Source organism: Phoca vitulina, unplaced genomic scaffold, assembly GCF_004348235.1.
Source record: "Phoca vitulina isolate PV1807 unplaced genomic scaffold, GSC_HSeal_1.0 scaffold9, whole genome shotgun sequence".
Taxonomy (NCBI): domain Eukaryota; kingdom Metazoa; phylum Chordata; class Mammalia; order Carnivora; family Phocidae; genus Phoca; species Phoca vitulina.
Window position 1 is genome coordinate 26160829 of NW_022589712.1, and position 27715 is coordinate 26188543.

At 40.6% G+C, this 27715-nt stretch overlaps 1 protein-coding gene across 3 annotated transcripts in view; it reads left to right on the plus strand.

Moving 5' to 3' along the window:
* Nucleotides 1-27715, plus strand: part of NHSL1 (NHS like 1) — a 126247-nt gene that overhangs the window by 17733 nt on the left and 80799 nt on the right. The window contains exon 1 of one of the 3 annotated variants that reach the window (XM_032407796.1): nt 1246-5275. The exons of the other annotated variants lie outside the window; for them this stretch is intronic. Within the exon in view, the coding sequence (XP_032263687.1) occupies nt 5260-5275 (16 nt within the window). The 5' untranslated portion in view covers nt 1246-5259. Of the gene's footprint in view, nt 1-1245; nt 5276-27715 lie in introns of those variants that run through there. 3 annotated transcript variants of the gene reach the window in all.

Sequence of the window (27715 nt, forward strand, 5' to 3'; positions counted from 1 at the left end):
TGTCTGCCTTCGGCTCAGGTCATGACCCCAGGATCCTGGGATCCAGTCTTACATCGAGCTCTCTGCCCAGTGGGGAGTCTGCTTCTCCCTCTGCCTGCCACTCCCTCTGCTTGTGCTTTCTCTCTCTCTTTCAAATAAATAAATAAAATCTTAAAAAAAAGGAAATGATTTATAAAAATTCTACCACCAGTTTAACTATTAATGATCAGTAACTATTATTTATTTATTTATTTTTAAAAAGATTTTATTTATTTATTTGACAGAAAGAGACACAGCAAGAGAGGGAACACAAGCAGGGGGAGTGAGAGAGGGAGAAGCAGGCTTCCCGCGGAGCAGGGAGCCCCACGTGGGGCTCGATCCTAGGACCCTGGGATCATGACCTGAGCCGAAGGCAGACACTTTTAACTACTGAGCCACCCAGGCGCCCCAGTAACTATTATTTAATAAGGAGTTTCAGTATAGTTATATGTAGGGAAAATAGTATCTATTTAATTTTAAGGACTATGTTAAATATTTTTATGATGTCTCATAGCAATCATTATGCTATTGGATAAAAAATCTCGTCCAGGTTTTATACACTTCCTACTATTTTGCTTTTGGATGAAATATGGACGTGATAATAATTGTGGTTTGTGCTACAAACATTGACCATCTGTTCTGTTTCAGGTATCCTATGGGGTATTGGAGGTTAAGTGAGAATGAGCAGGTCCCTACTTTGAGGACTGCTCACTGTAGGTGGGCAGACAGAATTGAGACACTATGATTGCTGCATTAAAAAAAGTGCCATGGTGACTTAGTGCAAGGAGAGATTGATTGAGAGGAGCATGCTCCAAAGGCTTAAGAGAAGTCAAAACAGGCGGTGGGCGTGGGGGCTGCATTTCAGATCAAGGAAATGATTGTCTGATCAAAGACAGTGGAGGTATGAAGCCGTATGGAATATGGCACAAAGCCTGCTGACAGGGTCCCTGAAGGGGGAAATGGCCAGATAATTTTGGGGAAAGAATTGAGTCCAAGTGTCACACAGGCTTTTATTGCTAGATGAGGAATTTGGGGTTTATTCTTACCTTGTGTTTTTTTACATTAGTGGAAACATTACTACTACTATTATTATTATTATTATTATTATTATTATTATTTTCCTAAAGGAGAGAATAGAGCAATTGGAGCTCTTTTGGAGAGGTGTAGTAAATATGAAAGCGGATTAAGAGATCAGATTTAGAAAGAAAAAATAAACTACTATAAAGGCATCAGGAAGTGTTATACCTTGGAGAAACATCTCAGCCATGGGTAGTACCTTTGGAAGCTCATCAGGCAGGAAGGCTGGAGCAAGGCTGCACAGTAAAGCCCCCTCCCGGCTGCCGTTACTCACGAGGTGGGCTGTGTTTCTAAGGTAGTGGGTGGAGTTACAGATAGGAGCCCAGTGGATGGCAGTGGAACTAGGGCAAGTCTGCACAGCTAAGAGAGATCAGGAAAGGCTGTAAGATCATCTAAGCTAAGAGCTCAGGTCATCTTGGAAACTCATTATTACATTCCCTGGGAAAAAAGAACCAGAGGGACCCAAGAGTTCTTAACAAAAACAAAATCAATTCATTTGGCTGTTAGGAGAGCCAGGGTGGGCATGAATGAGATGAGAGACGGATTTCACGGTAAGGAGCCAAACGAGGGCTGCTTTCTTGGCCGTGATGTCATGTCTAGAACAAAGACCCGTGTCCTGGTTTTTGTAGGATGAACTAACCCTGCTACAGAAGTGGACAGACTGGGGCACTGAAGTAGGGGAGCTAGCCAGGGAAAACGTGAAATTAGCCAACTTAAAGTTATAATGCTATCGTATTTTTTCTTCTTTCTTTTGGGCCTGTGGTAGTAATAAATATGCAGAAAAACTCAGAATGTTGGTAAAAGCTGAAATACTATAGGCTAGGGAAGGAGCTGGGAATGACGAAATCTCTTGAAAGATGTTCAGATGGTGCCGCTTAGCCCTGGCTACCCGAGGGGCTTCCTCTCTGGTCATTCTAATATTAAAAAATATCAGAGGGTTTCAGCATCTTCAGTCTCTTGTAGTTTAGGGGAAAATGGAACATGGTGTTTGGGAATCTGTCTTTAATCTCCTCTGATTTTAAAGCACTGAGATGCATGCCTAGAGATGGAGGTATGAAGACAGGCCTTCTTACCTGGTGGAATACTTCTTTGGTTCGAGTGAAACAAACTCTGGAATGGGTGCAGAAAGGGTTTTTTCATCTTTGTCTGACTTTTTTGGTAAGAGTAAGGGTCAAGATGCATCGAAAGAAAACCTGGTTTGCCTGTTTTTCTTGTATAAGTCCATCTTGTGTTCTGCCAGGAGCAAAGTAGAATTTTGAGCCTATCTAGATCCACTAATTCTATGTATCATATAAATTAATTCCTAACTTACTCATATCCTCACTATTTTATTGAAACAACAGCATTTTTTGTTTTTAAAGCAACAAATTTCATAGCACTGGAGTGGTTTGGAAGATGTAAGGATCTAAAAAATTTTTGGCTGTTTGTGTGGCTACCACTCCCTCTGGCAGAGATAATAATGTTAAACTTTAGCATGATGCTGGATGTTGTAATCCTCCAAGGGAGAGAAGTGGTTGTGCTCTAAGGTCATGGCTGGCAAAGGCACCTGTGTCCTGTCCAGAGGATGGTGGATTCTGCATACATCATCCCAGGCCCACTCCCCTCATGCAGGCTTCTTAGTAGCACTCATCGGTGGTGACAGATCGTAATCATTTTCATGGGTAGTTCTTATTTTTTCCCCCCTAGATTGAACAGTGTGCCTTTTCATGTTTTATTTCTCAAACATATTCACAGTTGTTTGATGGTGAAAATAAGGAATTTTTAAAATATCTGTATATAATTTTATATTTGATATTAATAAAAGCATCTTCCATTTCCATGGCTTGATTTTTAATGCTGTGACCTTTTCAGATTGGTAATACCTGTAATTTCATTAATTTAATAGAAGATGGTATTCGTGCTAAGAGTGTTATAGGAAGATTTTTTTTTTTTTTTCAGTAAAAATTTAGTCACAGTGGCATGGAAGAAACAGGTTTTAAGCCCATATAATGATAAATTGAAGTTAGTTTAAAAGGAGAAAAAGATTGTTCCCTTTCTCCCAGAATGCTTACCTTATTAAGTGTATTAGTTTCCTGGGGCTGTTGTAACAAATTACAACAAATGGGTGACTTAAAACAACAGAAATTTATTCTCTCACAATTCCAGAGACCAGAAGTCTGAAATCAAGATGTCCACAGGGCCAAGCTCCCTTCAGAGGCTCGAATCTTAGCGTTAATTTAGTTAATTTAGTTAATTTAGTTCCCTCATTCAGCTCAGGAATTGTTGTAGAGACCAGCTGGATAATGGTATAGATGTGGCTGCAATCAGGTTCTCTTTGCTTTCCAGTTCAGTATTCTTCCTAGCATATAAAGTCGCCTCTATATGGAAAGGTTTGACTGTGAGTATTCGGAGTGCTGATAAAAGCATATAAGCCCCCCAAACTCTGTGCATTGACTTGTGTTCGGAAGTCTTAATTCTCCAACCTGTAGAAGTTCTCTCTCTGTGTGTGCAACTTAAAAAGCTGAATCCAACCCAAAAGAATACTTTCAGGAATACCTGTGTAATTCGTAAATTGCACATGAGACCCCTCGAAACAGGAAAGGACAAGGAATGACTCTCCCCATCTGTGGGGAGGGTCATGTAGTGAGATGGAAAAGGTAGATCAGGTGGCTTGATTTTGATCTTGACTCAGCTCGCTGCTGGTTAGTTGGGCAAATCACCTCATCTCTGAACCCTTTCACCAGATGGGGTGAGCGATAAGGTTCCTTCCCATTCTGTTCTAAGAGTTAATATCACTGCTTGTCATTCCACCTGCAGGTTTTTTTCAACCCGGCTGCTTCTGGCTGGGGACCCCTTAACATTTCTTTGTGGTCATAGCAACTAGTGCAATGACTTCCTCACGGTAGGGAACTTATTAACCAGGCACTGCTGGTTAATACTGGAAGACGAGGAGTGGAAGCCAAATGAGGGTGTGCTGAACTGTATGTTAAAAGCCAAAAGACACAGAGCATCTACGCCATGTCACAAGGGCTGCAGCGAGCACCCCAGGACACAGACAGATAGATTGGTTCTGTGAGTCAGTTTCCTGCATCCTGTGGAGTCGAAAGGAAGACCTGCACACAGCAACGGGCCTTGCAAACAATGGCCGCTTCCGGTGGCCAGGGGGTTCCAGAGTCTCCGAGCATCTCGAGGGCACTCACAGTTCAGACAGTACTTTCAAGCAGGGTCCTCCCAAGGCCACATTTGTAGACCATTTCTCTTTAGATAGGCAGTCAAATGACTTCGATGGCTTTTTAACGCGTGCTAAAAACTCTACAGTAATCTTGAACTCAGCCGAGTGAATTTAGCTTTTCGATGGAGGAGAGGTTGGACAATCTGATTATGGCTGCAGCTGAGTGAGAAATTCACATCCTCCGATGCCGACGTAAGTGGACTGATCTTTGTTTCCTCATCTGAGAAATGGCAACGCTGTGGAAGCGTAACACGCTTCAGATTTGTATCCTAACACTCCAGTTTTTACTAGCAGTGGTAGTGGTAATAACGACAGTCAGCACTTCCACAGTGCTTACTCCTTGTTCGACACTGTTGAGTGCTTCACATAGACCCATCCATTTATATCGACTCCCAACAGCTGTGTGCAGAGTTTCACACCATAATGTTTAGTGCTGATTATGTCCCGGTATATGAGTTGTTCTACGCCAGAAAAAAAAAAAAAAGTTAAGAATATGAGTAACGAAGGAATAATGAGGTCAAAGAATAGGAGTCATAATTAATAGCAAAGAGTTAAACCAAATCAAGTGATTTCCTTTTTGTGTTGTCGATCACGTGAGGTCCTGCATCTGGTGCAATGGAAAATGCTGATAAGACAAACAAACGGGCTTGCCCTGACGCGGTTCTGCCCTGGACTAAGTGAACAGTGACTGCTCACCCCCGGCGCCCCTCACTTTCCAAGATGATCCTGGCTGATTCCATGGTGTGAAACAGCGTATGAGAGATAGGGAGGTGTCAGCAGCTCAGCCCAGAAAGCCGGGGATTGGGCAGTGGCTTCCTGTAATCACAGTTGCTGGCTGAGTGCCCCGCTCTCTGGCAGTGAATGTGGGGAGGTGGGCTGGGAGACAGCTGTGCCTAGCACTGCAGGCTCCATGGGACCGTAGAGCACCGGCCCCTCCATGGAACTGCTTCAGAATGTTCTGCCTGAAAGGTGAGGGGGCTTTGGGTCCATTTGGGTGGTGAAGTTTTAGTTAGGAGAACCATCATCTGGCATCAGTCTTAAGTCACAGGGCTAAGCTAGCACTATTAAAATCAAAGTTTGGGGGAGTTTGCAAGTATGAAAGTGAAAAAGTCATTGTTCTTTTGTTGTTGTTGCAAACAGGAAGAAAGACCTCCTGCTGGGGAGATGGAATTTTCTTTTAGATAGAAAGGATATTTCTGTGTTTTGTATGCGTTTTGTCATTGACAAAAGTAGTTACAAGTTTAGAATTAAGGAAACTTAATGAAAGTAGGAATGGTTTACAGTTGTAGCATGAGTTCTATCAGAGAAGTTTTTATGGGTTAAGTTGCTCCTGTAAAGGATCAGAGTGAATGGGAAGGGGAAAGGGATTCTATCTATTGCTTGAAGCTTTAATGTGTGAATTCAGGAATGAAATTAATTTTCTTGTAGAACATACTTCTTGTTCTAGCTATGTGCAGATGATAGTGCTTACTAAGTACTGTAAGATGGTGAACAGAGGAGTATATATAGAGACTCCCTGATTAGTTAGGGAGTGTTTCCTCTTTTTAGGCAATTATTTTTTCTTCAAACTCTAATTTTTGTTCCAACTCCTGTCTTAATGTAATTAATTTAGACATTTGAGAGTGTGTTTGTCTATGAGATTGTTGGAATGGAAGAGTTAAAATGAATTCTCTTGGAACCGGAGTAGACTATTTTGTTCATATCTTTCAGTGTATGTCATTCTGTTGATGGGAAATTCTTGACAGCTTTTCAGCTTTTGGAAATGAAGTGGTCCTGGCTGGCTGGCTTTGCTGATTTCTTCTTTGTCCACAAAGCCCATTAATGAGTTGTAGACATGGATTCTCTAGTTTCCACCTTTACAGATTTCACTCTAATTTGACACCTTAAAAACCACCAAAGTCTTTAATATGAAACTTTGAGTTTGGTGTATTTGTTTCCATGGGTGGTACACATTTGATGAAATCAAGGGGGTAAAAACAAACAAGAACATCACATTTTTATCTCCCTAAGAATTCAATTAGTTAATTAGTTCTTGCTATGGAGAGTATCTAGTTGCAGTGGATTTCTAAACAGCTCTGTAAGACTGAAATGAATTTGAATAGTTCTGAAAAATAATTTTAGGTGAAATGACTTATGGGCTCTCATGATGCTGTTTGTTAAAAAATTGTTTGCTCAAAAAAAAAAAAAAAAGTAACGATGATGAGCCAGAATTCAGTATTATGGGAGGAGGGTGTATGCTAAGCTAGTGTCATTTCCACAGTGTTGTTGAAATCATTATGATCTAATGATAGCTTAAGGTTTAGGATTTTTTAATTGAATGCAGGCGTGGAGTTGTTGCAGGGTATGACTTCTGCAGCTTCAGCGTATTTGTCTCCACCCATTCCCATAACAGCAATTTCATTTTATTAAAGAATCTATCAATTTCATGGACTCTTAGTTTCCGTGGTAACTTAGGAAAGTTTAGAAAGTCAAGTGAATGGCATGTGATGACAAGCAAGTACTTTTGTGCTGAAGTGTGTGTTCAAATCAGGAATCCACAATCCCCTTTAAAGCCCACTTTCTGATCTGCCAGCAGACAGGACCAACAGTCGACGTTTGGCTTTCTTCCTGTGATTTATAGCCTCTTGATTTACAATAATGATTTTTAGGTTGCCCTTCCATGCTTCCAATGAGGCAGACTCATGAGAAAGTACTGGTGAGTGAGACTGAACACAGGAATATGAGGGGCTACTTGCAGATGCTTTGTGTTTCTTACCATGTTTGTGTTTCCCTCTGTTGGAGACTTTTTCAGAGGCTTTCATTAATTGGCCTATTTCTATGGCTAGCTGAGGTTCTAGGGGCTCTTGAGTCTGTGGTTATGATTAGCATTGACGTTAAAGGAAAACATGATTGCCCTTCGTTTGGGTAAATCATGTTCCTGCGTATTTTTTTTTTTAACTGTTGAGAGAAAACATTCACATCAGACGGTCTTCCATATTGCTGCAGGGTTTCCTCTTTCTCCATTTAGACTGTTTTTTTCTAAAGTCATGTCTACTCAGCCTTTGGTCGATTTGGTGCTAGAAAAAAATGCCTTCTTGGAAGAGAGATGTCATCTTTGTCATTGCTGTCTGCTATTGTAACTCACATAGTTAGAGTCACTCTCTATTATTGCCATTGAAGTAGCTCAGATCCATTCACTCCACCCACATTCATTTTGTGTGAACAGTGTCTGAGCTCCCAGTCTCTGAGAAGATGTTCTCTTAAGTTCTGCCAAGATCCCTGTGGTTAACAAAGCTCTGGTGTGTTGTTCCTTCATTGTGTCATCAATGATCCACCATGGTCTAGGAAGTAAGTTTCCGGCTGATCAGATAATATGATTAACAGCTAACTACCATGCGTATATTGTAAACCATTCGTGGATTACACTATTCAAAATATTAGAATAAAATATTTTTACCACCAATACTGAGTGGAACACAAGTTTCTCTGAAATGATTCAGAATGCAAATTTCTTAATTACGGCACTCCAGCTTCCTCTTTGTAAATATTAATTATCTTCGCAGTGCATCTCTAACTGTGAAGACTATTTTTAGTTCCTTTTAATTTCCAATCCGTCACAGACAGATACTTTATAGAACAACATTATGTGCTATGTGATGTCAGCACCGTGTCAAACAGCTATACGAGTCCTTAAGCATTTAATCTTGCTTCCTGTACTACTCTTGTCGCAGACTGGTAACAAAGCGTTGGCCAACTGGCACTGGTTAGTAGACAAATCTGTATTCGTTTCCTAGAGCTTCTGTAACAAGTTACCCGTAGGTAAGTGGCTTAAAACAGACATTTCTTCTCTCATAATCTAGAAGCTAGAATCCAAAATCAAGGTGTTGGCAGGGTCACTTCCCCTCTGAAGTCTCTTACGGAGAGTCTTTCCTTGCTTCTTCCAGTTTCTGGTGGCCTCGGGTATTTCTTGGCTTGTGGTAGCATCTGTGGCCCTGTTTTCACGTGGCCTTCTTCCTGGGGTATCTCTGTAATTTTTATATAAGGACAAGTGTCATTGGATTTCAGGCCCACTCTAATTCAGAATATGACCTCATCTTAAGTGATGACATCTGCAAGGACTCTCTTTCCAAATAAGGCCACATTCTGAGGTTCCTGGTGGACATGGATTTACGGGGACACTGTTCAACCCATTAGAGCGGACCATGTGTAAAATCACAGGATTGAAGGCAGCCTTACAAGGGGTATTTAATGGCGAGCGCGGCACTGTAAGAATGACTATCCAGCGTAGCTGCTTTGATGATGCGTTTAAAGCTCATGGCGGTGCAAGCTTATGTGCGGGTAGAAGAGTGAAGAATGGACCCACTATGGTCAGTCACCCTAAAGAAAATGTTGTCTTTTTCTTTCCTATAAATGATCCAGTTTTCTTCATGAACTCTTATCCTCCTGAGAAAGGGAAAAACAAAAAAACAAAATTAAACTTGGTTCACTGCAGTCATCTCAGTGCGAGCCAAAATTTAAATGGTTGCATTAGATAGCTCAGTCTTTGGGATGACTCAGTCTTTCAGAATTCTCCTGTTATCCTCCCTCTCTCCAAAGTGGATTTTGTTGCTAAGTCTTCCCCTTATTAATATAGCACAAGTGATGCATGCTAAATTACGTACTTTTGAATCATTGTCATATTCGTGACATAATTTTAAAAATTGCAAAGCAATTTATATATGTAGTTGAAAATAAAGTATTAGAAAATAAAAGTTGAGAAAATAAAGTATTATTTTAAAAATGTCATTCTTTTTTTTTTTTTTTTTTTTAAGATTTTATTTATTTATTTGAGAGAGAGAGAATGAGAAAGAGAGCAGATGAGAGGGGGGAGGGTCAGAGGGAGAAGCAGACTCCCTGCCGAGCAGGGAGCCCGATGTGGGACCCGATCCTGGGACTCCAGGATCATGACCTGAGCCGAAGGCAGTCGCTTAACCAACTGAGCCACCCAGGCGCCCCTAAAAATGTCATGCTTAATGTGGAGAGGAATGATACATATATCCTTTTGTGGTCCAAGAATAATTTCACTGTGTTTTATGAGCATCATGGACCTTTAGTTTCTGAGTTTAGTATTGGGTTTTACCTGGTCAGCATTCTCTCTGGGGATTTAAACCTGGCTTTGGTGTGTTGGACTAGATTCTTGCCCTTTCTCAGCCCTTATTGCCATTTGAGGTGTAGAAATCCAAGTTTCATGGATTGGAAAAGTGGTAAATTCTATGGAGTGGGTGTATCCCAGCTGCCTGCATGCTCAGCATGGTAGGGTCCTGTCTTTATCCTTTTCTGCTTCACAAGTTACAGACTTAGGAAAGCCTTTAGGTTGTCTAATAATAGCAAAGAGTTATGTTGGAGATTACAGCTATGAACTATCTCAGGCATGTGCTTCTGCTCCCATGAGGGCCGTTCATACTAGAAACTCAGCTCTCTCCCTCCTCATGCATCCTGGAACAGATCACAGACTGCTTTCCAGTTGTCTCGTGTATGTTGTGCATGTAAAAGAATTCCTTAGATTCTTTTCTTGGCAGCATTTGGAAAATAATGTCTGGAATCAGAAACAGATTTGTTATTTCTGTGCTGAAACAAGTGTATTTTTCAAGTTAGCTAGCAAGTAACCATTCGCTCTGGAAGGTTCCCCACCCCCTTCTTAAATCAGTATTAAACTGTCAAGGAAGCATTGAGCAAAGTTTATACTATTTTGCTATTTGATTCTGAGCATCACTTTTAAAGACTCTAATAATCAAAATGCAGAGTGATCTTGAGAATGTTGCATCTTTGTGAATCTGGACATTTTACTAAGCATACATTTAGATTTTAAATTTTACTTAAAGTAGCAGCAGCTTTTAGAACTATAGTCCTTCAAGTTTTTCCTACTTTCCCTCCTCCTTCCATTTAAAAATTTCATATAATTGTTAGTCAATAACCTACAGCTACCAAGGGGAATTCACATTTGCTCAATCTGCAATTTAAAGTAGCACTTTTAATAAACACACTGGTGATAGCATGCATTTTTCAAACTGGCGGGCAAAGCCCTTGAAATTTAATAAACCAAACAAAGCTAGCCCTTTATTTCCTTTGTCTTTCCCTTGAAAACTCTATCATGCTTTCTAGTTCTTTCTTCCTTGTGCTATAAAACAAAATCTTGTTTTTAAATATGTTAATGGAAGAAGCCAGATCACCATGCTAAATAGATGATACAATATAAACTAGGAGATGCTATCCTTAAAGGAATGAAAAGGCAGTTAACAGAGCTTTGCTGCCTGAAGCTCACAGAGCTGGGGGTCTGCTTATTTCTGGAGCATGCTCTGTGCAAAGATAATGCTCTCGGTAATTTGGTGGAACTGAATCAAATGACTCGAATTACCAAAAGCACTGGCAAAGGTTTCAGTTAAGTTCTCCATTTTAATATTTCCTGTTCCATTTTTACCTATTCTTGTCTCCTCTTTTTTCCTGTCTTTATAGTCCCCCCCTACCTTTTCCTCTTCTGATTGCCTGTTGGGGGAGCTGTATCATACCTAAGCTGGATTGAACTCCCTCTAGGTTCAGAGGTGTGATCAGTAGTCTGCACACGCGTTAGTAAAGGTGATAGTTAATAGACGAAGGCAAATGGATCAGTGTGATGAAAGCAGTTTACCACTCGGGACACCATGTCACCACCATCAAGCAGGCACAAAGGTATGCAGGGGTATGTATTTTCCCATTTTAAACATCAGAAGGAAACACCGCTTGAAAACAACCTAAGGGTCTTTAAGCAATTAATAGCTTTTGCATGATTAAGCAGCTTGTCAAGATTTTTTATTGGGAGACACTAGGTGGGAAGGTAGATATTCTTAAATTGAAAAATGTCAATTATTTTATAAAATCATACACAGCAATTGAATTTGAAATGAGGAGATCTTAATTTGACAGGCAATGTAACGACACACTATTTGGTGTAACGTTAGCAGTGTTCATCCTCCACGTGCTGATTACATGACACTTATCAGGTTTTATTAACTTCAGGTTTAAATTTTTATTGTTGTTACTGTCAAAACGTGGCTGATACCGAGAGCCTGTGAGACAAAAAGCCGTGCTGACTTGAACTCGGGTTTAATTTGTGTATGTGTGTGTGTGGGGGGGAGTGCACAGTAAGAGAAGTGTGAGCATTCATGACCACTTTTTCTTTGGAATGTCTTCTCACAACAAAAAGCTACAAATAACATAAAGTGAGCTTTAGGAACGGTGTGAAGTATAATGTAAGTAAATTTCTATTTAAATGGAGAGTGGTTTTCAAAGGTCAGATTATGTATGTTTGTTCTTGAGAAATTTTGCAAGACAGCATTTGAAAACAAAGAGAAAATCTCTGCTTTGGTGACCGCAAGAAGATATCTGTGACCTTTCTTTCAAAACTGTGCAAGCTTCGTTGTTCCTGAAACTTTGCAATGAAAGTTGTGACAAATGTCTCTGCTCTCCCAAGTGAGCCACTGTTCACAGTAGGAATGGGAGTGAGGGAAGGCTGCTCCGGGGCTTCTGAGGGTGTTCTCAGGAAGGGGGGGCAGAGGGTGTCCACATTGTTCAGGGCATGCTCAGGAGAGAGGTGGAGAGTCCAGGAGATTCTAGAGTTGGCAGAAGATCAGCTGGGGAGACTGATTTACACCAGAACTTAAGAGCAGTGGCTTTTCTGTTTCAAACAGAAGTTCTTCAGCAAGTGCCTGGAGATGAGATGATAAGGCAGGGCAGAAGAAAATGAAGCATGTGGAGGCCTTCGCGCCCGCTGGTCCTCCATTGCTCTATCCCAGACATCTCCTGCAAGTTGCGTTTTTGCTTAATCCAGACCCTTTCCTGATGATCAGAGCTGGTCCCTTCTTTTTTTCCTGGAAAAGTGTTAACTAAACAGAATACCCAGGTTTATGCAAAAAAGGCCAATACTCTACCAAGGTGGCTAATTGTGTATCTAAATTCATCCAAAATCTGTTGATATTCTGAAATACCTCTGGAGTTCATCTTATCTGGCCAAAATGTTTTGATAGAATTTTAGGCATAAGAGTTTATTCGTCAGGGGCACAAGGGAGGCTCAGTCAGTTAAGCGTCCAACTCTTGATCTCAGCTAAGGTCTTGATCTCAGGGTTGTGAGTTCAAGCCCCCCATTGGGCTCCATGCTGGGTATGGAGCCTACTTAAAAAAAAGTTTATTCGTCAGATATTGATGGGCACTGACCGTATGCCAGGCCGCCCCCTCGTCTGTCTCCAGGAAAGCCTTCCATCTCTGATGCTCCTGGGTTCCTTCAGCAACCAAGACCTCTGGCTGCTTTCCTGTCCATTTGCAAGCACTTTTGGGGGTTCCTCTTTCCCCAAGGTGGACTTTGAGAACAAAGCAAAGCCAGAGAGTTTTTAAAGGATTTTCCTGCCAATTATGAGACAAATAACAAGAGTAGAGTAGTTAACAGGTTAGTGAAGAAGGTTCAGTAAATCCCAACTCAGTCCCTTCGTAATATAAGCTTGAGTAAAATCTCCTTAGCTTTTAGAATACAACTACCTGATAAAATATTGAGGATTAAATAATAACATAGAATAAGATGCTGGGCATTTTCTCACAAATATGTAGTAATGCTATTTAAATTTGACCTGAGTGCTCTATAAAGTTACTGATTAGACCTACCTTGGGCTTGTGGAAGTAAAGACTAATTTGTACCTTAATATGTGAATCTGGTGTAACTGTACAGGGAGAAAGCTATCCTTTTGGATTGGTATCACAGCATATTTACACCAATTTTTGTAAAAGTTTTCTGTAATCACAGTTGTATAAATAGACCCGGATGAATACGAAGTATTAAAAGTCACATTTACTGGCAAACGCGCGTGATGGCAGTACAAGGATTTTGAAAGCCACAGAAGCCAGCGAGAGTGTCCTGATACCAACCTGATTCTGATCGCTTCAATGCCAGTGTTTGCTGCCACAGCAATTGAGGCAAAACCTTTCCTTTCTGGAAACGTTTCCTGGCAGAGCAAAATCTTGCTAAAAAATTGAAGCAAGATATGGACTACTTGTGATGCCTTTTATAAAGTTGTTTTGTTTTCACGCAATCTCTCCATAATTTTGTGAGCGGAATGGATGGATGGATCTTTACATGGGTAGCAGTGTCCTTATTTTCAGTTGACTGCTGAGTGAGGAATTGGTAATGAAGTCTCCTTATTGCTGGATTATTTCTCATCTCACTATATTCCTAATTGTTCATTAACTGGTGGCCCACTTTTCATCTCAGATAGAATAGGCTAGTAAATGTAAATGTCCAGCTGAATTGTTGGTAAATTAGAATGGAAGTTTAAAACAAATAGCATACTGGAAAGATGACATTGTATATCCATCCCTCCTAAAATGCAGTCCATAAACACCGAAAGGACTGAATACAGATGGGTATATTTTTGATGGCTTTAAGCTTATTTTGAGTATAAAACATCAGTTTGATGTTTACCATCACTTTGAGATTTGGGTTTATCAGACTATACCTATAGAGACGGCTTCTTCTCAGTTCCCTACTCAGAGCACTAAAGCTTAAATGTCCAGTGTCTTCTCTGCTTCCCACAGAAAGTAAATGTTGGGATGGCAAATGTTATGAATCTTTATGTGCTTTTTGGCTTATGATAGCAAATTTGGCTGGAAATGTGTTTATGTTACTTGCTCCCTTCCCCTCACTCACCTTCATGAAATTGTTGAATGGATCCATTGTTGGCATGTTATCTGCAGGAGATAAAGTGTCTGGGAGCCGAGGGGAAAACAGGAGCCCCTGAAATAGATGAGATGCCTTCGGCACATGACATACCCAAGGGTTCTCCCAGACTATTTTGGACTGTGTTTGACTAGATTTTCTTTGCTTTAATTTCCCCTTTACCTCATTTTAACATTGGAAAGTGACCTCCATGTTCTGTGCATGAAAAGCAGCTATCTTTCTCTGTCTCTTGCTTGATATTGCCCCCTAGCAACAATGATGTCAGACTAAATGGATGCCCTGTAGAGAAATGAGAGAATGGGCTTCTCTCTGCCAGAGTACTGCTTCCCTCACACCCAGTGAGAATCCTTACTGTGAGGTAGTTCTCTAGTCAGTGTCGAGAGTCCTTCGCTGTTTTCCAGTAAGGGAATCTAGTATTTGTGATATGCTGGTAGCACCCAAATTTCTATTTCCAGCCTGGACCTCTCCCCCAAACGTCAAATATGAATACCCATCCGCCCACTCCACATTTCCAACTGGATGTCTAGGAGACATCATGAATACATCAAACTCCTGGTCCCCCTTGCACTCGCCCCCATATCTGTTCCACTGCAGCCTTCCTCATTTCAGTCAGGGGGCAGATGCATCTTTCCAGTTGCTTAGGTCCAAAATCTTGAAGTCATATATGCCTCCTTTTTCTTTCATACCCCACATTCAGTGTGTCAGAAAATCGCATTGACTCGATCTTTAAAATCTTTTCCACAATCTGACTACCTCCCAGACAGCCACTGCCCCCTCCCTGCCTGAGTCCCACCTTAGTTTCCCTTTACAGACTCTTTCAACCCAGTGGCCCGAGTCAACCCTTAAAAACATAAGTGATGGTTCCACTGCTTTGCTCAAAACTACATTTCACTTGAAGTAAAAGCTCGAGTCTTGGCAATTTCTCTGTATTTTGGGGGTGTCAATCATGGGCCAAACCTAAGCCATAGAGAATAGGGGGTTGTTACCTAAGCTGCAGGGCTTGCAGCTATGTCAAATCCTCTAGTCTGGTGGAAAAGGAAAAAGAGTCCCAGGTGAGTCATGTTCTTGTTTGATGCTCACAGAAGGTGTGATCTTAAACGGGATTCCTTTGTGTTCTCCGCAATGGGAATGAAGATCATTCTACCCTATCTCATTTTAGCATTAAAAGTAGCAATCTGTGGATTTAATGCAGCTACCCAGATGTACCTCTAGTCTTTACTAAATAGGCTTGATAAGAGTTTTGGTTGGGATTTTGCAAAATTGATCCCCATGGCTTTTTTGATAGGGAGCCTGTCAAAGCAATAGGGAGCCTATCCAAATTAGAAAGCTCACTTATATGTTTAATAAGCAGCTCAGTTTTTATTCTTATGCATATATTTGTTTTGCTGAGTTTTGTGTGTTATTAGGAGTAGCAAAAGTCCTCTCATGATGAGTGCAGGATATTTTCCTCTTTTGTAATACCGTAACTTTTTCTTTCATAACATTATTAAAATGGAGGGCAGGTTCTGACCCCCTCACTGAGTGTGATTTGCGTGTTCTTTGGGACATGTACTACTTTTTGTGTGTGGTAGTGATTGATGCTTTGGCTTCCCTACTAGATTCTAAGTTCCTTGGGGCCTAGCGCATTAGCTTGACCATGAAGGAACTCCAGTTGATATTTGTAGATTAAAGGCATGGAATGTAATATGTAACCTAGTTGAGGTGAAACGGACTTTAGACATCACTCCCCCTGAAAATAAATGGGCTTTTTTTGAGGATAGCTTAAAATACAAAAGTGGATTTTTCTACATTCAGCTGAAAATATGTAGGCAATAAGCAGAGCAAGAAAGATTTTTAACTTTCAGAGTCTTATTTTCTGTAACAACCGGATAGAAAAATCTAATGCAACGATTTCAATCATAAATGGCTTGTAAGAGTGGGAAGCTGGTATAAAGGAGAAAGGAAGTGTATTTCTAGAAATTCAAACATTGTGGTGATGGGGAGGGAGGTACATTTCTCAGGTGCCGTCTTGGTCTTTGAAGTGGCCGGTCACTCAGGGGAGATGGCCAGTCCCCTCCTGGTTCCTCCCAAGCCCCATTCTGAAGGGCTTATACTCTCTTGACTAGGGGATTGAGGACTTACTCACCAATGAGAAACACACCCTGATCCAAGCACTTCCTTCCCTCTTAGGTTTAAACACACACACACACACCACCACCACCACCCCCACTCCCACCACCACCACCACTCCAGTGCATAGTCTAGTGAATGGGCATTTGAGCATGGACAAAAAAAGAAAAGTGGTAAAATTATCTTTAGAAGTATGGATTATTTTCTCTTAGCAGATCATTTAAATATGTGAGGTGTTTTTTGTTTTTGTTTTTTTTTTTCATTTAACATCTGTTTAAATACTTCCATTGGAATTTTACTTCCTTTGGTCTTCTCATCCCTTCTTCTAAATGTTCAGATCTGCTGGATGATTTTCTAAGGTTCCCCTATATGCAGTTCATTCTATTTCCTTTATAACCTTTGTTCCCCATTTTCTTTGTAAATATGTATACAATACAGTCACTGTGTTTTTCTGTCTGTACTAGGTACCATGAGAACAAGCTGGTTATTATTCAGAACCTTATGTCAGAGTACATCTAGAGGTGCTTATTAATATCTGTTGAGTGGATTGAGTGCTTAGCTGCGTTAGGGACTTTATTCCTTCCCTTTATCGCTGTTATGGTTATTAAAAGTTACAAGAACTTTGACCTAGAGGTTGTCTTTTCAGCTCAAAAAAATGAAGATGACAGACCCATCATTTTAATGACCACTTGAGATCTTACTAAAATGCCCATTCAGGATTATGAGCCTGAAGTCTTCTTGATGTTTTTAACCATGAGTAAAATTTCTGCACGTGAAGCAGAAAGACTCTTAACCTGGGAATCAGACAAGAGTTTCTGATCCCAAGTCTATCATTTACTGACTCTGAGGAAGCCACTTAGGCTCTCTGAGCCATTTTCCCCTTCTAATAAGTAGAAGTGACTGTCCTGCCTGCTTGGTGGGGTGATTCTGTGGGAACCACATGAGATGAGGCACCTGGAATGTGGTGGGAAACTGGCAGTCCTCTGTCTCCTTCTCTCCCCTTCTCCTACACTTCCTGTCAGTTCTCCCTCTTGAATATGCTCTGTCCTCTCTGTCTCCTGGGCCAGCACTGCCTTAGTGTGGTGACTAGCAGTATTTTATTCTTTTTCTGGCTTATCAGTCTCCTAACACGCTGATTTTCGTTTACTTGCTCTCGGGACGTACCCAGCCTCTCTCCAGAATGTGGTTTCTTCTCTGGTAGACACTCCTCAGTCCCCTCACCATATCATTGTTTTTAGGATAAAGTCAGCTTCCTTACCATGATTTAGACAAGCCCTTCATGAAAGAATGCCTCCCTGTTTTCCTCTTCAGCTTCAGTTCCCAGTAGAGGCTCCCCCGTTCTATATTCACCATCTTTGTTCCTCTTTATCTACATGTGCCAGGACCCGCTGCTTAGAAGGAATCTCTGTTTCTCCCCTGGTGCATCATCCTAACATTTAGATTAGACCAACAGGACTCCATTCAGACGTTACCTCCTGTAGAAACCCTCCGCACTAGCCTTCCCAAGCTGGTCTTAACTTCTCTGGGCCACCTGCCACATTGTCATCCAGAAGTTTTCTTGTGCGAGGTAGTAAAGGCGGGGAACGTGTTCTTCATTGTCCTTGATGCCAAGAATCACATCACTGTTGGTGGTTGAATTAATGCATTAATACTTGAAAATTTTTTAAAATATGAGGGAAAGTTCTGGGGTATCATCTGGCTTAGTATTAGAAACAAAGTAGAAAACATTACCCTACCTATGTATAAAGTTATAAACTATTTCACACCTGGGATTCTGTGCCTCATTCCAGATGTTCTCTGTAGGTAATTTCTCAGGTGCTGAAATGCACAAAAAGTTTCAATTAAGATTATTTGCCTTGGAAGGAGAAGTAACTAGGCCAAGAAATGCTAAAATAATTTGGATTTTACCAGGGAACATCATGTTTGGGATGCAGCACTGCAGTATTCTGTAAGGGTTCGTGACATGGATGATGTCAGCCAGAGCTAGGTATTCAGGACGAGGGACGTAGTGTTCATTACCTGGAATGGTGGTGCAAACTAGAAATAGTAACTCATTCAAGGAAACACAGATAAACAGTTAATGATTGATCCATAACTGATTATCAAGGTGAAACGGTCTGAGTCTTCTGGCCTTGAAGGAATCCAAATAATGGAACACTCCACCCTGCCAACTCTGATGGGCAAAATTTTGGCCCCCAGGACTTTTATCCCCCAGTGCCATGCCTGTCAGTGTGTTCTACATGGCAAAACAGGACTTTGCAGATGATGTAGTTAAGGCTACTACTCGGCAACCTTAAAGGGAGAGTAGCCTGGGTTATCCACGTGGGTCTGATGCATCACAGGAACCTTTAAGAGCAGAGCTTTCTCCCAGCTGCTGGCAAAGGTGACGTCAGGGAGGTTCTAAGCCTGGGAAGGATTCAGTCTGTTGCCTGCTTGAAGGTGAAGGGAACCACTAGGAAACCGTGAGAAGGAACTGAATTTTACCAACAACCTGAATGAGCTTGGAAGCAGATACTCCTCTGCAGTCCCCAAATAGGAGGCCAGTCAACACCTTGATTTAGGCCTTGCGAAATCTTAACCAGAGGACCCAGAAGCCTTCTGGACTTTGGGCCTACAGAACGGTGAGATAATAAATGGGTATTGTTTTAAGGTGCCAAATTCATGATAATTTGTTAAAACAGCAGTAGAGAACTACTACACCAACAAAACAAAACATGGGGCTGGGGTATGGGAACTTCTTGCTTTGGGGACCTTTCCATTAGGAAGACTTGATTTCCAGTGGACCTTAATATTGAATGCACCAAGTTTGAGAACACTAGAATTGAATGCCCTTTCTGACAGTTGTAAGGGGTCTTTATTTCTGGCTGCCTGAGAACTCTCCCTGATGTCTGGAGCATCATAGTTGATCCAAGGCATGCCCCTGAGTGTGTCTCAGACTCCTATGGCCTCTAAGGGAAAATCAAGGCTGATCGTACATTATCATATGCTGACTTTGTCCAGGAACAGTTAACAATAATAAATCAGAGAAATGAAGATTGTTTTTGGTAGTAGAATATCAAAGGCTCATTCTCAGTTTTTCCAAGTGTTGTGTAAGTAGGACATCTGAGATGTTTACTTCTTTTTAGCACTGTTTTTCTAATGTTGCCTTTGTGAGAGCCATCCTGTTGGTCAAAGGTCCCCTCAAAGCCCAATGCTTGAAATATACTTGCTTTTTGTTAATAAAAATAGAGGAGTTGGTTTGATGTCCTTTAGGAAATACTGTACTCTCACTGCAATTCTAAAAGCCTTTTATTTTAGTTGTGCAGTGCAGGATAGGCAAAAGTCTTAAGTTTGGGCTATGCTTTGCCAATGTGGTGAATTTATCGAATATGAAATATTAAAGCAGTTGGCTTGGTATCAGTTGGCTTGAAATATTAGAACAGTGGTGTCTGCATAGGGTGATAATAATAGAGTCAGAAATTAACAGAGCTGATAACCCTACTTAATCACTCACCTTTGTAGGAATTAAGTGACGAGTGCCTACAGGTTTCTAGAGGAAAAATCATGAATTATACATTTATTCCTCTCAAACATGAGATAACAGGCTCATAAATAATTCTTTCAATGACTAGTCAAAGAATGAAAATTAAAAAGACAGTCTACTGACTTGATGGACCACTGCTGCCAACAAAGGTTAAAAACCTGACAGTTTTTTGTTTGTGTGTTTGCTTTGGTTGTTTTATATGTGTACCAAATTTCAGCTGTAATCCTTAATTTGGAAATGAGCTTTATTTGATCTGCATGTTAATTTCATCATTCAGAGATTGTCTACATTTCCTTTTCTAAGCTAGTCTCTCTTCTGTATCTTAGCATATTTGATTTCTTTTATTTTGAAAGAAACATTTACTTAGGGGTGCCTGGGTGGCTCAGTCTGTTAAGCGTCCGACTCTTGGTTTTGGCTCAGGTCATGATCTCAGGGTCGTGAGATCGAGCCCCGCGTTGGGCTCCTCGCTCAGTGTGGAGTCTCCTTGAGTTTCTCTCTCCCTCTCCCTCTGCTCCTACTCTGTGCACGTGCACACGCACACACTCTCTCTCTCTAAAATAAATCTTAAAACAACAACAACAACAACAAAGAAACATTTACTTAGTATGAGAGCAAATCCGCTGCACAGTAGTGTTTGAAGACCAGGCTGGCTACTAAATTATAACACCGCACTTCCTTTCTTCCTTGGTCCTAAAACCTGGCACAATTATTAACCCGGATCTACTTTGATTTTTTTTTTTTTCTTTTTCTTCTAAATATGTTCACCTCTTCCTGAATGGAAACCTTGGAAACCTTTAGCTCTTTCTCTCCATTCTACCATTCTCCCTTCTCTCTTTTTAAAAAAAACAAAGGATTTTATTTATTTATTTGACAGAGAGAGAGACAGCGAGAGAGGGAACACAATCAGGGGGAGTGGGAGAGGGAGAAGCAGGCTTCCCGCCGAGCAGGGAGCCTGATGTGGGGCTCGATCCCAGGACCCTGAGATCATGACCTGAGCCGAAGGCAGTTGCTTAACCAACTGAGCCACTCAGGCGCCCCTCCCTTAATTCTTTCTTACTCCAGTTATTCCTGGAGTGTTAGGAATATATTCTAAGAAAGTAAATAGCAGAAACAAAATCTTGATATTTTAGGCTTATCATATAGTCATGTGAAATAATATTGACTTATGAAGCCTTATAATCATGCCAGATAACTTGCTTTCTCCCCATAATCCTCTCATCTGAGTCTTAGATACACAATTTACCTGTTCCCAGTAAATGACAAAATGTGAATCGGAAAATGGCCCATGGATCCTCTGGGAGGAATTACAGGAGGAATAAATAAGAAGCAGGGTCTGACATCTCTTTCACAGGTTCTTGTTTGGGGCTTTCTAATCCCTGATGACTTGGGCTTTACCGGTAGAACTATGCGGCCGTCTCACTTAACTTCCCTGCGTCTCTGCTCTTTCCTTGCTAAACTGCAGATGGTAATTCCCTCACTGATAAGATTTTCATGAACTTTAAATGGGCTAATACACGGAAAGCTGGCCTGGAACCTTGGCTCGTGACCCAGTAACTGTTAACTGACGTTTTTCTTTCTGTCCTGTGTATGTTAAATGCTCATAGCCTCTGCACTTCTAACTGGTATTTGTCAGACTGTCGGGCCAAACAGGATCTTTTCACTTTGGGTTTTCAGTTTCCTAAGTGGATTGGTAAGGGTCCTGGTACTACCCACTTCTTTTCTACTTTTCATATGTAAATGCCGTCCGCAAATGTCTGGACACTGGTAATCCTGCTGCACTCTGACTTGCCATTTAACGTGAGCTATAAATTCAGGGGCTCCTTACGGATGTAAATGAGGGGATTTGTTTTCATGGTGTGACAAGCCTTAGAAGCCTCATAAACTCTTTTGTCACTTCAGATTTTAAAAAGAATTTTTTTTTCACTCCCTCCTTCCCAGCTTGAGAGTCTCACACTGCTGTTTGTGAGTACAGTTGGAATGGTCATCAAAATGTCTGTATGGTTTTTGGTGTTTCACGGTGTTTTTTTCCTCTGAACTTAACTAAAGTTTCCAAAATATGTAACTATGAAAGAAATCCTTATCTGTACAAAATCCAGGACAGCCTCACAGAGCTGGTCTTGACCTCCTCTGTCAATAGGATAAAGAGGAGGAGACAGAGGAGGGGAGACAGATTTGTGTACGGCTTATACAACTGGCTCAATTTGCTTTTCCTGTTTAAACACGGCAAAGCAAAGACAAGCTAAAGTTACATACATGACAGGGTATATTACCTTTTAAAGCGTATCTTTAAGTGCAAAGAGGCAGGATAAATGCTAGGGGAGTTTCAAAAAAAAAGGTATCAAGAATGACAGACTTCTTATGGATTCTGTCAAGATGGATTTTATTCAACTTGAGACCTTATGTCAGGTTATTTTAAAATTCATTAGGATTACAGATAAAAAGAAAGAAAAGAAGATACTTGAATACAAAAGTAGACTCTTTAGAAAGTAGTGACACAGAGAAAGTTAAATTTCAAAACTGATGGGACGTAGCCAAAACTGCATGCGGAGGAAAATTAGTAAACCTAACATGTTTTTATTTTTAAACAAAAAAGAATAAAAATCAAGCTCTTGACTTGAGGAAAAGTATAAAGGAACATAGTGATTGAAAAGCCTTATAATAAAAATGGGAGAAAAATGGCAAGGCGGCTGGAATGAGTTTCATGTGTCATAGGTGTTCTGGGTAAAAAAGACAGCAGGGAGGTGTCCTATACAAGAAGGAAGGGAAATGAGAGCTGTATATGGCAAAATATATTTTAACATTACGACTTGGGAACCCAAGAGCACGTTTTAAAATTTATTTTTAATCTTGGGATCATTGTGGCCAAATATTTTCAAATATTTTTTTTTTCTAAAAGACTTCCTTATAAGATCCCTAAAACATTTCTCCAGCACTTAAGTTGTCCTTAGAACTCCCCGGCATGCATCAGCCCAGCTAACCTCTGTTTTGTTTTGCAACAAAAGTATATCCATGGTTTTATATCTTCTAGCTTTGGGTGCATTATATAGTGAGTATGTAGGACTGAATCCTTGCTGCTTCTGACAAGCCCGAAGCATTCTCTCCTTTATCTATCTGTATCACATTATGTTGCGCCCAAAATGGAAGTGAGAGCTCAACTAGTGCCCTTCTATCATTTCAGATGTGAAACACCCAAGGCCCGGAAACATTGAGGTTCCAGGTCTCACATAGAGGGTGAGAACTAGAAATTGCTTTCCTGGGCCAAAGACTACTGTCTTCAGCGTAGTCTGTGGACAGCCCAGGTGCTGTATACACTGACCCTTTCAAGAGCCTTTCAAGCAGTTTTCTTTCCTCTTTAGCTTTTATTACATGAAGTTTGGCAAGCAGGGCTTCCATCATTCAGATGATTTTCAGGAAGACTCTCTTTTTAGTTTACTTCTGATATTTAAGAATGGCCCTGGGATAATTTTTATGATATCCTTCAATATTTTAAAGCTCTGTTTTTACTGGAGTGCCCATTTACTATGGGAAGAAAACCGTTAAATCACTGTACTAGTCTTTCCTTTTTGGAAGACTTTTTGGCGGTATCTGCTAAAGCTGAATATACTCATTCCCTCTAAACCAGCAACTTCCCCTTCTAGGAATATGCTCAACATCAAGGTATAAATGTGTTCACCAAATGACATCTATGAGGATGTCCAAAGCTATGCTACTCATAAAAGCCCCAAACTAGAAAAAAGCCAAATGGGCATTAATCATGCAATGGATAAGTGTTCTCTTCACCATACAGCAATAAGAATAAACCAACTACTGCCACGTGCATCCCATGGATGAATCTCACAAACATAACGTGGAGTGAAATAAGCCAAACACAGAAAGTATGGTTCTAATCATGTAAAATTCAAAACCAGGCAAAACTAACCTCTGGTGACCGTGTCAGGGTAGCGATCACCTTCGGGGATGGTGGTAGTGACCATGGAGGCCATGAACAGAGCTCTGGGAGCTGATCATCATCTACATCTTGATCTGGGTACTGGTAACGTGGGCACTCACGTGGTGACACACATATTTTGTGTACTTTTCTGTGCCTAATAAAAAGTTTGCTTAAAGTCCAGGCTTAATTTGAGCTTTTAGTTCTCCTGCTTTGTTTGAATCTGTGTTGGGCTCAGCTGTCTGTCTGCTTTGCTAAGTGCTCATTCCTGCCTTAGGTATTCCCAGAGGTCCTCTTACACGGTGAGTAGGTAGGAGGAAGCCTCCAGGATTGCAAACCTGGTTTGAATTCTTGCCCCACCACTTGGCATACTTAATGGCTTTTGGAAATTACTTAGCTTCTTACTGAGCCACCATTTCCTCAACTTGAAACATGGGGAAAATACAAGCTCCAACACCCTAGGGCTGTGATGTGAGTTACATGAGATATTGTGCATGAAATGCTCAGCTCAGAGGAAGCACCATTTGCTTCTAGCTATTATTTTTCTTTTGTTTCCCTAAAGACTGTACTGTGCTTTTAACATATGGAGCAGTCTTGCCATTTGGCATCAGGCTGGACCTACAGCATAGACACAGGTTTGGGCTTTCCATTCTTAAGTCCTTGGAGATTTCACACTCTCAATTACTTCATAGTCTTGATTCCAAATCGGTTAACCAATCAAGAATTCCTCTCTCAGTCTACTGTCTTCTATTCCTGGAGTTACTTGCTTCAGCTTTTTTATCTTAAAAAATTCTCTTTAATCTACTGCTCCCCCTCACCTTAATTTTGTCTTCATAAGTAGAAAAAAAATGCTGGGTGAGCTATAAGACTTGATGGGTGGATTTTCCTTAATGGCCTTGATGGGTACATTCTGCCCAAATGAGTGCCTCTTCTCAGGAATGTTCGGAACTTGAATCCAGCCATTGTTAGTTGGTAGAAAGATGATGTCTGCCAGTGCTGTACAGAGAGGTCATGAAAGAGTGCAGGGGTGGGGGGATGTGGGGAGATGGAGGCCCTTTCTTTTTTCAATTAATGAAACTCATTAATTCAGAAAATAATTCCCAGCCTTTCTGCCTGAAGATTATTGTCATTCATTAACCGAGATAGTTGAATCCTGTTTCGTAATGTGAATCTAAAAAAGGCTCTGCAGTGGCTTGGGGACTCAGAAACAAATTAAGAGATCTTGAAGAAAAACCAAACATTTTTGGAAAAGGAAATTATTTAACTTATCTATATAAGTTAAATATATAATGGTATAAACTTATTTCAGTTAAATATATAATTATATAAACTTATTTCAGTTTTTGAAATTACCTGACCTCACATATCCTTCAGTGCTCGCATATTTTTCTATCTTGACAGCAAAACTTAGTAATCAATCAAGTGGTCTACATCTGATCTTCCTGCTCCCCCACCTCCTCTTCGCTTTTTCATCCATCAGAATCCGGATTTCTGGTCCTCTGCTGCACTGATGCAATGCCCAGGGTTCTCTCTTTGCCTTATTAGCATTTTCTGTGAAGTTACCTACTACGTTTTCCCTCCTCAAAAGTATTTCCTCTCTTAATTTCAAGAAACTACTTCTGCCACTTCTGGCTCCTGCAGGGGATCCCCCTCCTCTTTTTCTAAGGAAGAACCACAGGGTTCAATCTTGTGTTCTCTTGTATGCCTGCCTTCTTTCCCTAAGTGCTCTCAGTCAGTGGCTTTGAGTACCTTCTGTATGCTCATTTCCAAGTTGTTTTTAATCTCCAGTCCTGGCCTCTCTTCTGAGCTTCATGCATCTGCCCATGTGAGATTTCCGCTTGTGTGTCTAACAGACCGCTCCCATGTCGGATGTCTGGGTTCCTTTCCCCTCCAGCCATTCCTCCTCCCGGGTTTCCCTTCTCTGCAAATGGCATCACTGGCCTCCACCCAGGCACCTTAGGGGGGAAGAGTAGAGTTCTCTCTGATCCCTGCCTTTCTCTCCATCCCACATCTATCTAATCTTTCTGTTCCACCTCCAAAATCTATTTTGAATCCACCCATTTCTCTTTTTTCAACACTAGTTCAGGCTGCCATCATTTCTTGCACAGTTCATAACAATAACTTCCTAATTTTACTTGCCCATACCCAGTCCGTTCTCCACACGGTGGTCAAAGAGATCTGATTGAAGTTTGTGTATGTGTTGCAAAAAGTTGAACTCAAGGTGGAAATGGCCAACTTTTCACTTAGGCTCTGTCATAGACACACGTGGCTCTGAATGTTGTTTTGTTTGTTTTTTAAGATAGAACATTTCAGCAATATAAATGTGAAGAGAAGCATTGCTGATCAACCCTATCTGATTTCCTGAAATGGAGGGAATAGGAAATACTGCCAATGTATTCTGGATCTTTCTCCAGCGAGCTGGCTAGAAACCACTAGCCGTGTGTGGAGGAGTGTCCTTTCTGAAGTACAAGGAAAACCTACCAGAGAACAACCTGCAGACACCATGCTTGTTTTCAAGCATGAATTTGCTTGAAATTGCTTACAGAATTTTCGCACGCTCCCCTGCTGTTGGGGGTCTATGTATCATGGACAATAGGAACGGCATCTTATACAAATGTCACATTAGTCTTGCAAAATTAAATTATTCATGTATTGAGACGGGAGCAAATTACTTTCTCCATCCAAGATGATGGCTCTCTGATTTTTAAAAAAAAAACTGGATAGGAACATTAATATTTCATGCTTTTTTTTATAATATCTGGGTATTTATGAAGAAATAAATATTTGCAAGTAATGAGATACATAGAAATTCCCATTTGATTGCCATTGTTTCTTGATAAAAGTTGAAGGTCTTCACTTTATTAAAAGAAAAATTGAATAGCAGAAGAGAATTTCTTTTGAAGATTTGCTTTCTATTAAATTAGTACCACAAATTATACTGTGAAAAAATACTATTGAAGATATTACTAAATACATGGTAAAACATTTTTATTCTGCCTCATTCAGAGAAGGTTTATTTGTACAGTGCTGCTCAGAAAAGTTATATTTTCTTTTTTTTTTTTTTTTTTTTAAAGATTTTATTTATTTATTTGAGAGAGAGAGAATGAGACAGAGAGAGCACATGAGAGGGGGGAGGGTCAGAGGGAGAAGCAGACTCCCTGCCGAGCAGGGAGCCCGATGCGGGACTCGATCCCGGGACTCCAGGATCATGACCTGAGCCGAAGGCAGTCGCTTAACCAACTGAGCCACCCAGGCGCCCCAGAAAAGTTATATTTTCTTAATAGATGCTTACCTGTAGAGTGTTTAATTCTTCAGTGGCATTCTGTTTTTAATTTTATTTTTTCATTTTTTACAGTGTTTGTATTTTTATTTTTATTTTTAAATTTTTTATCTAAATTCAATTTCTTCAGTGGCATTTTAGAAGTGTAAGTACTGAAGTTACTATGTCATTGCTTAGATTATGCATGGTCTTCTCCATAAGAACTCATACATAGTGGAGAATTAAGGCCAAACTTCTATTATTTTTTTTCCAATTTTAAGTACACAAGGTAATTGGAAAAGTGATTTCATTGAATTTGCTCTTTTAATTTGTAAAGTCAGATTATAACAACCCATGGAGTATTCTGGTTTCCTGAAAAGCACTGCTGTGAATCTTACACCCTCACCTCTATCGCCATTATTTTTCTTATATGACATAGAATTTGAGCAGGTCTTAAAAAAAAAACACAAAAACCTATAGTTTCCTTTTTTTTTTTTTTTTTAATGTTCTCATGAAAGGGAGCCCATAGGAAGAAACCAATCTTGGACTGTGTTGAGTTTTTCTACTCAGCAGGTGACCGTGTTGAATACTACTTGGTGAGTTCTTGGGACCACCAATGCAATCAGAGTGAAAGAATTCTCTGTCTCAGCTTCTGATTCAGGGAGTTCTGGTGTAAATAAACATTCTTCTGGATTTGAATCAAAATTGAGATAAGAGACTACAAACCCAGATTGATTTTGGACTATATTAGTGATTGTTCTTCCTGAAGAACTTGGCTAGAAATCCTGTAGCTGGTTCTGTCATTGGCTCACCCAACTCCCATCTCACACCTGCCTGGCCTACTTCTTCTCAGATCAGGGTAGCTAAGCGAATGC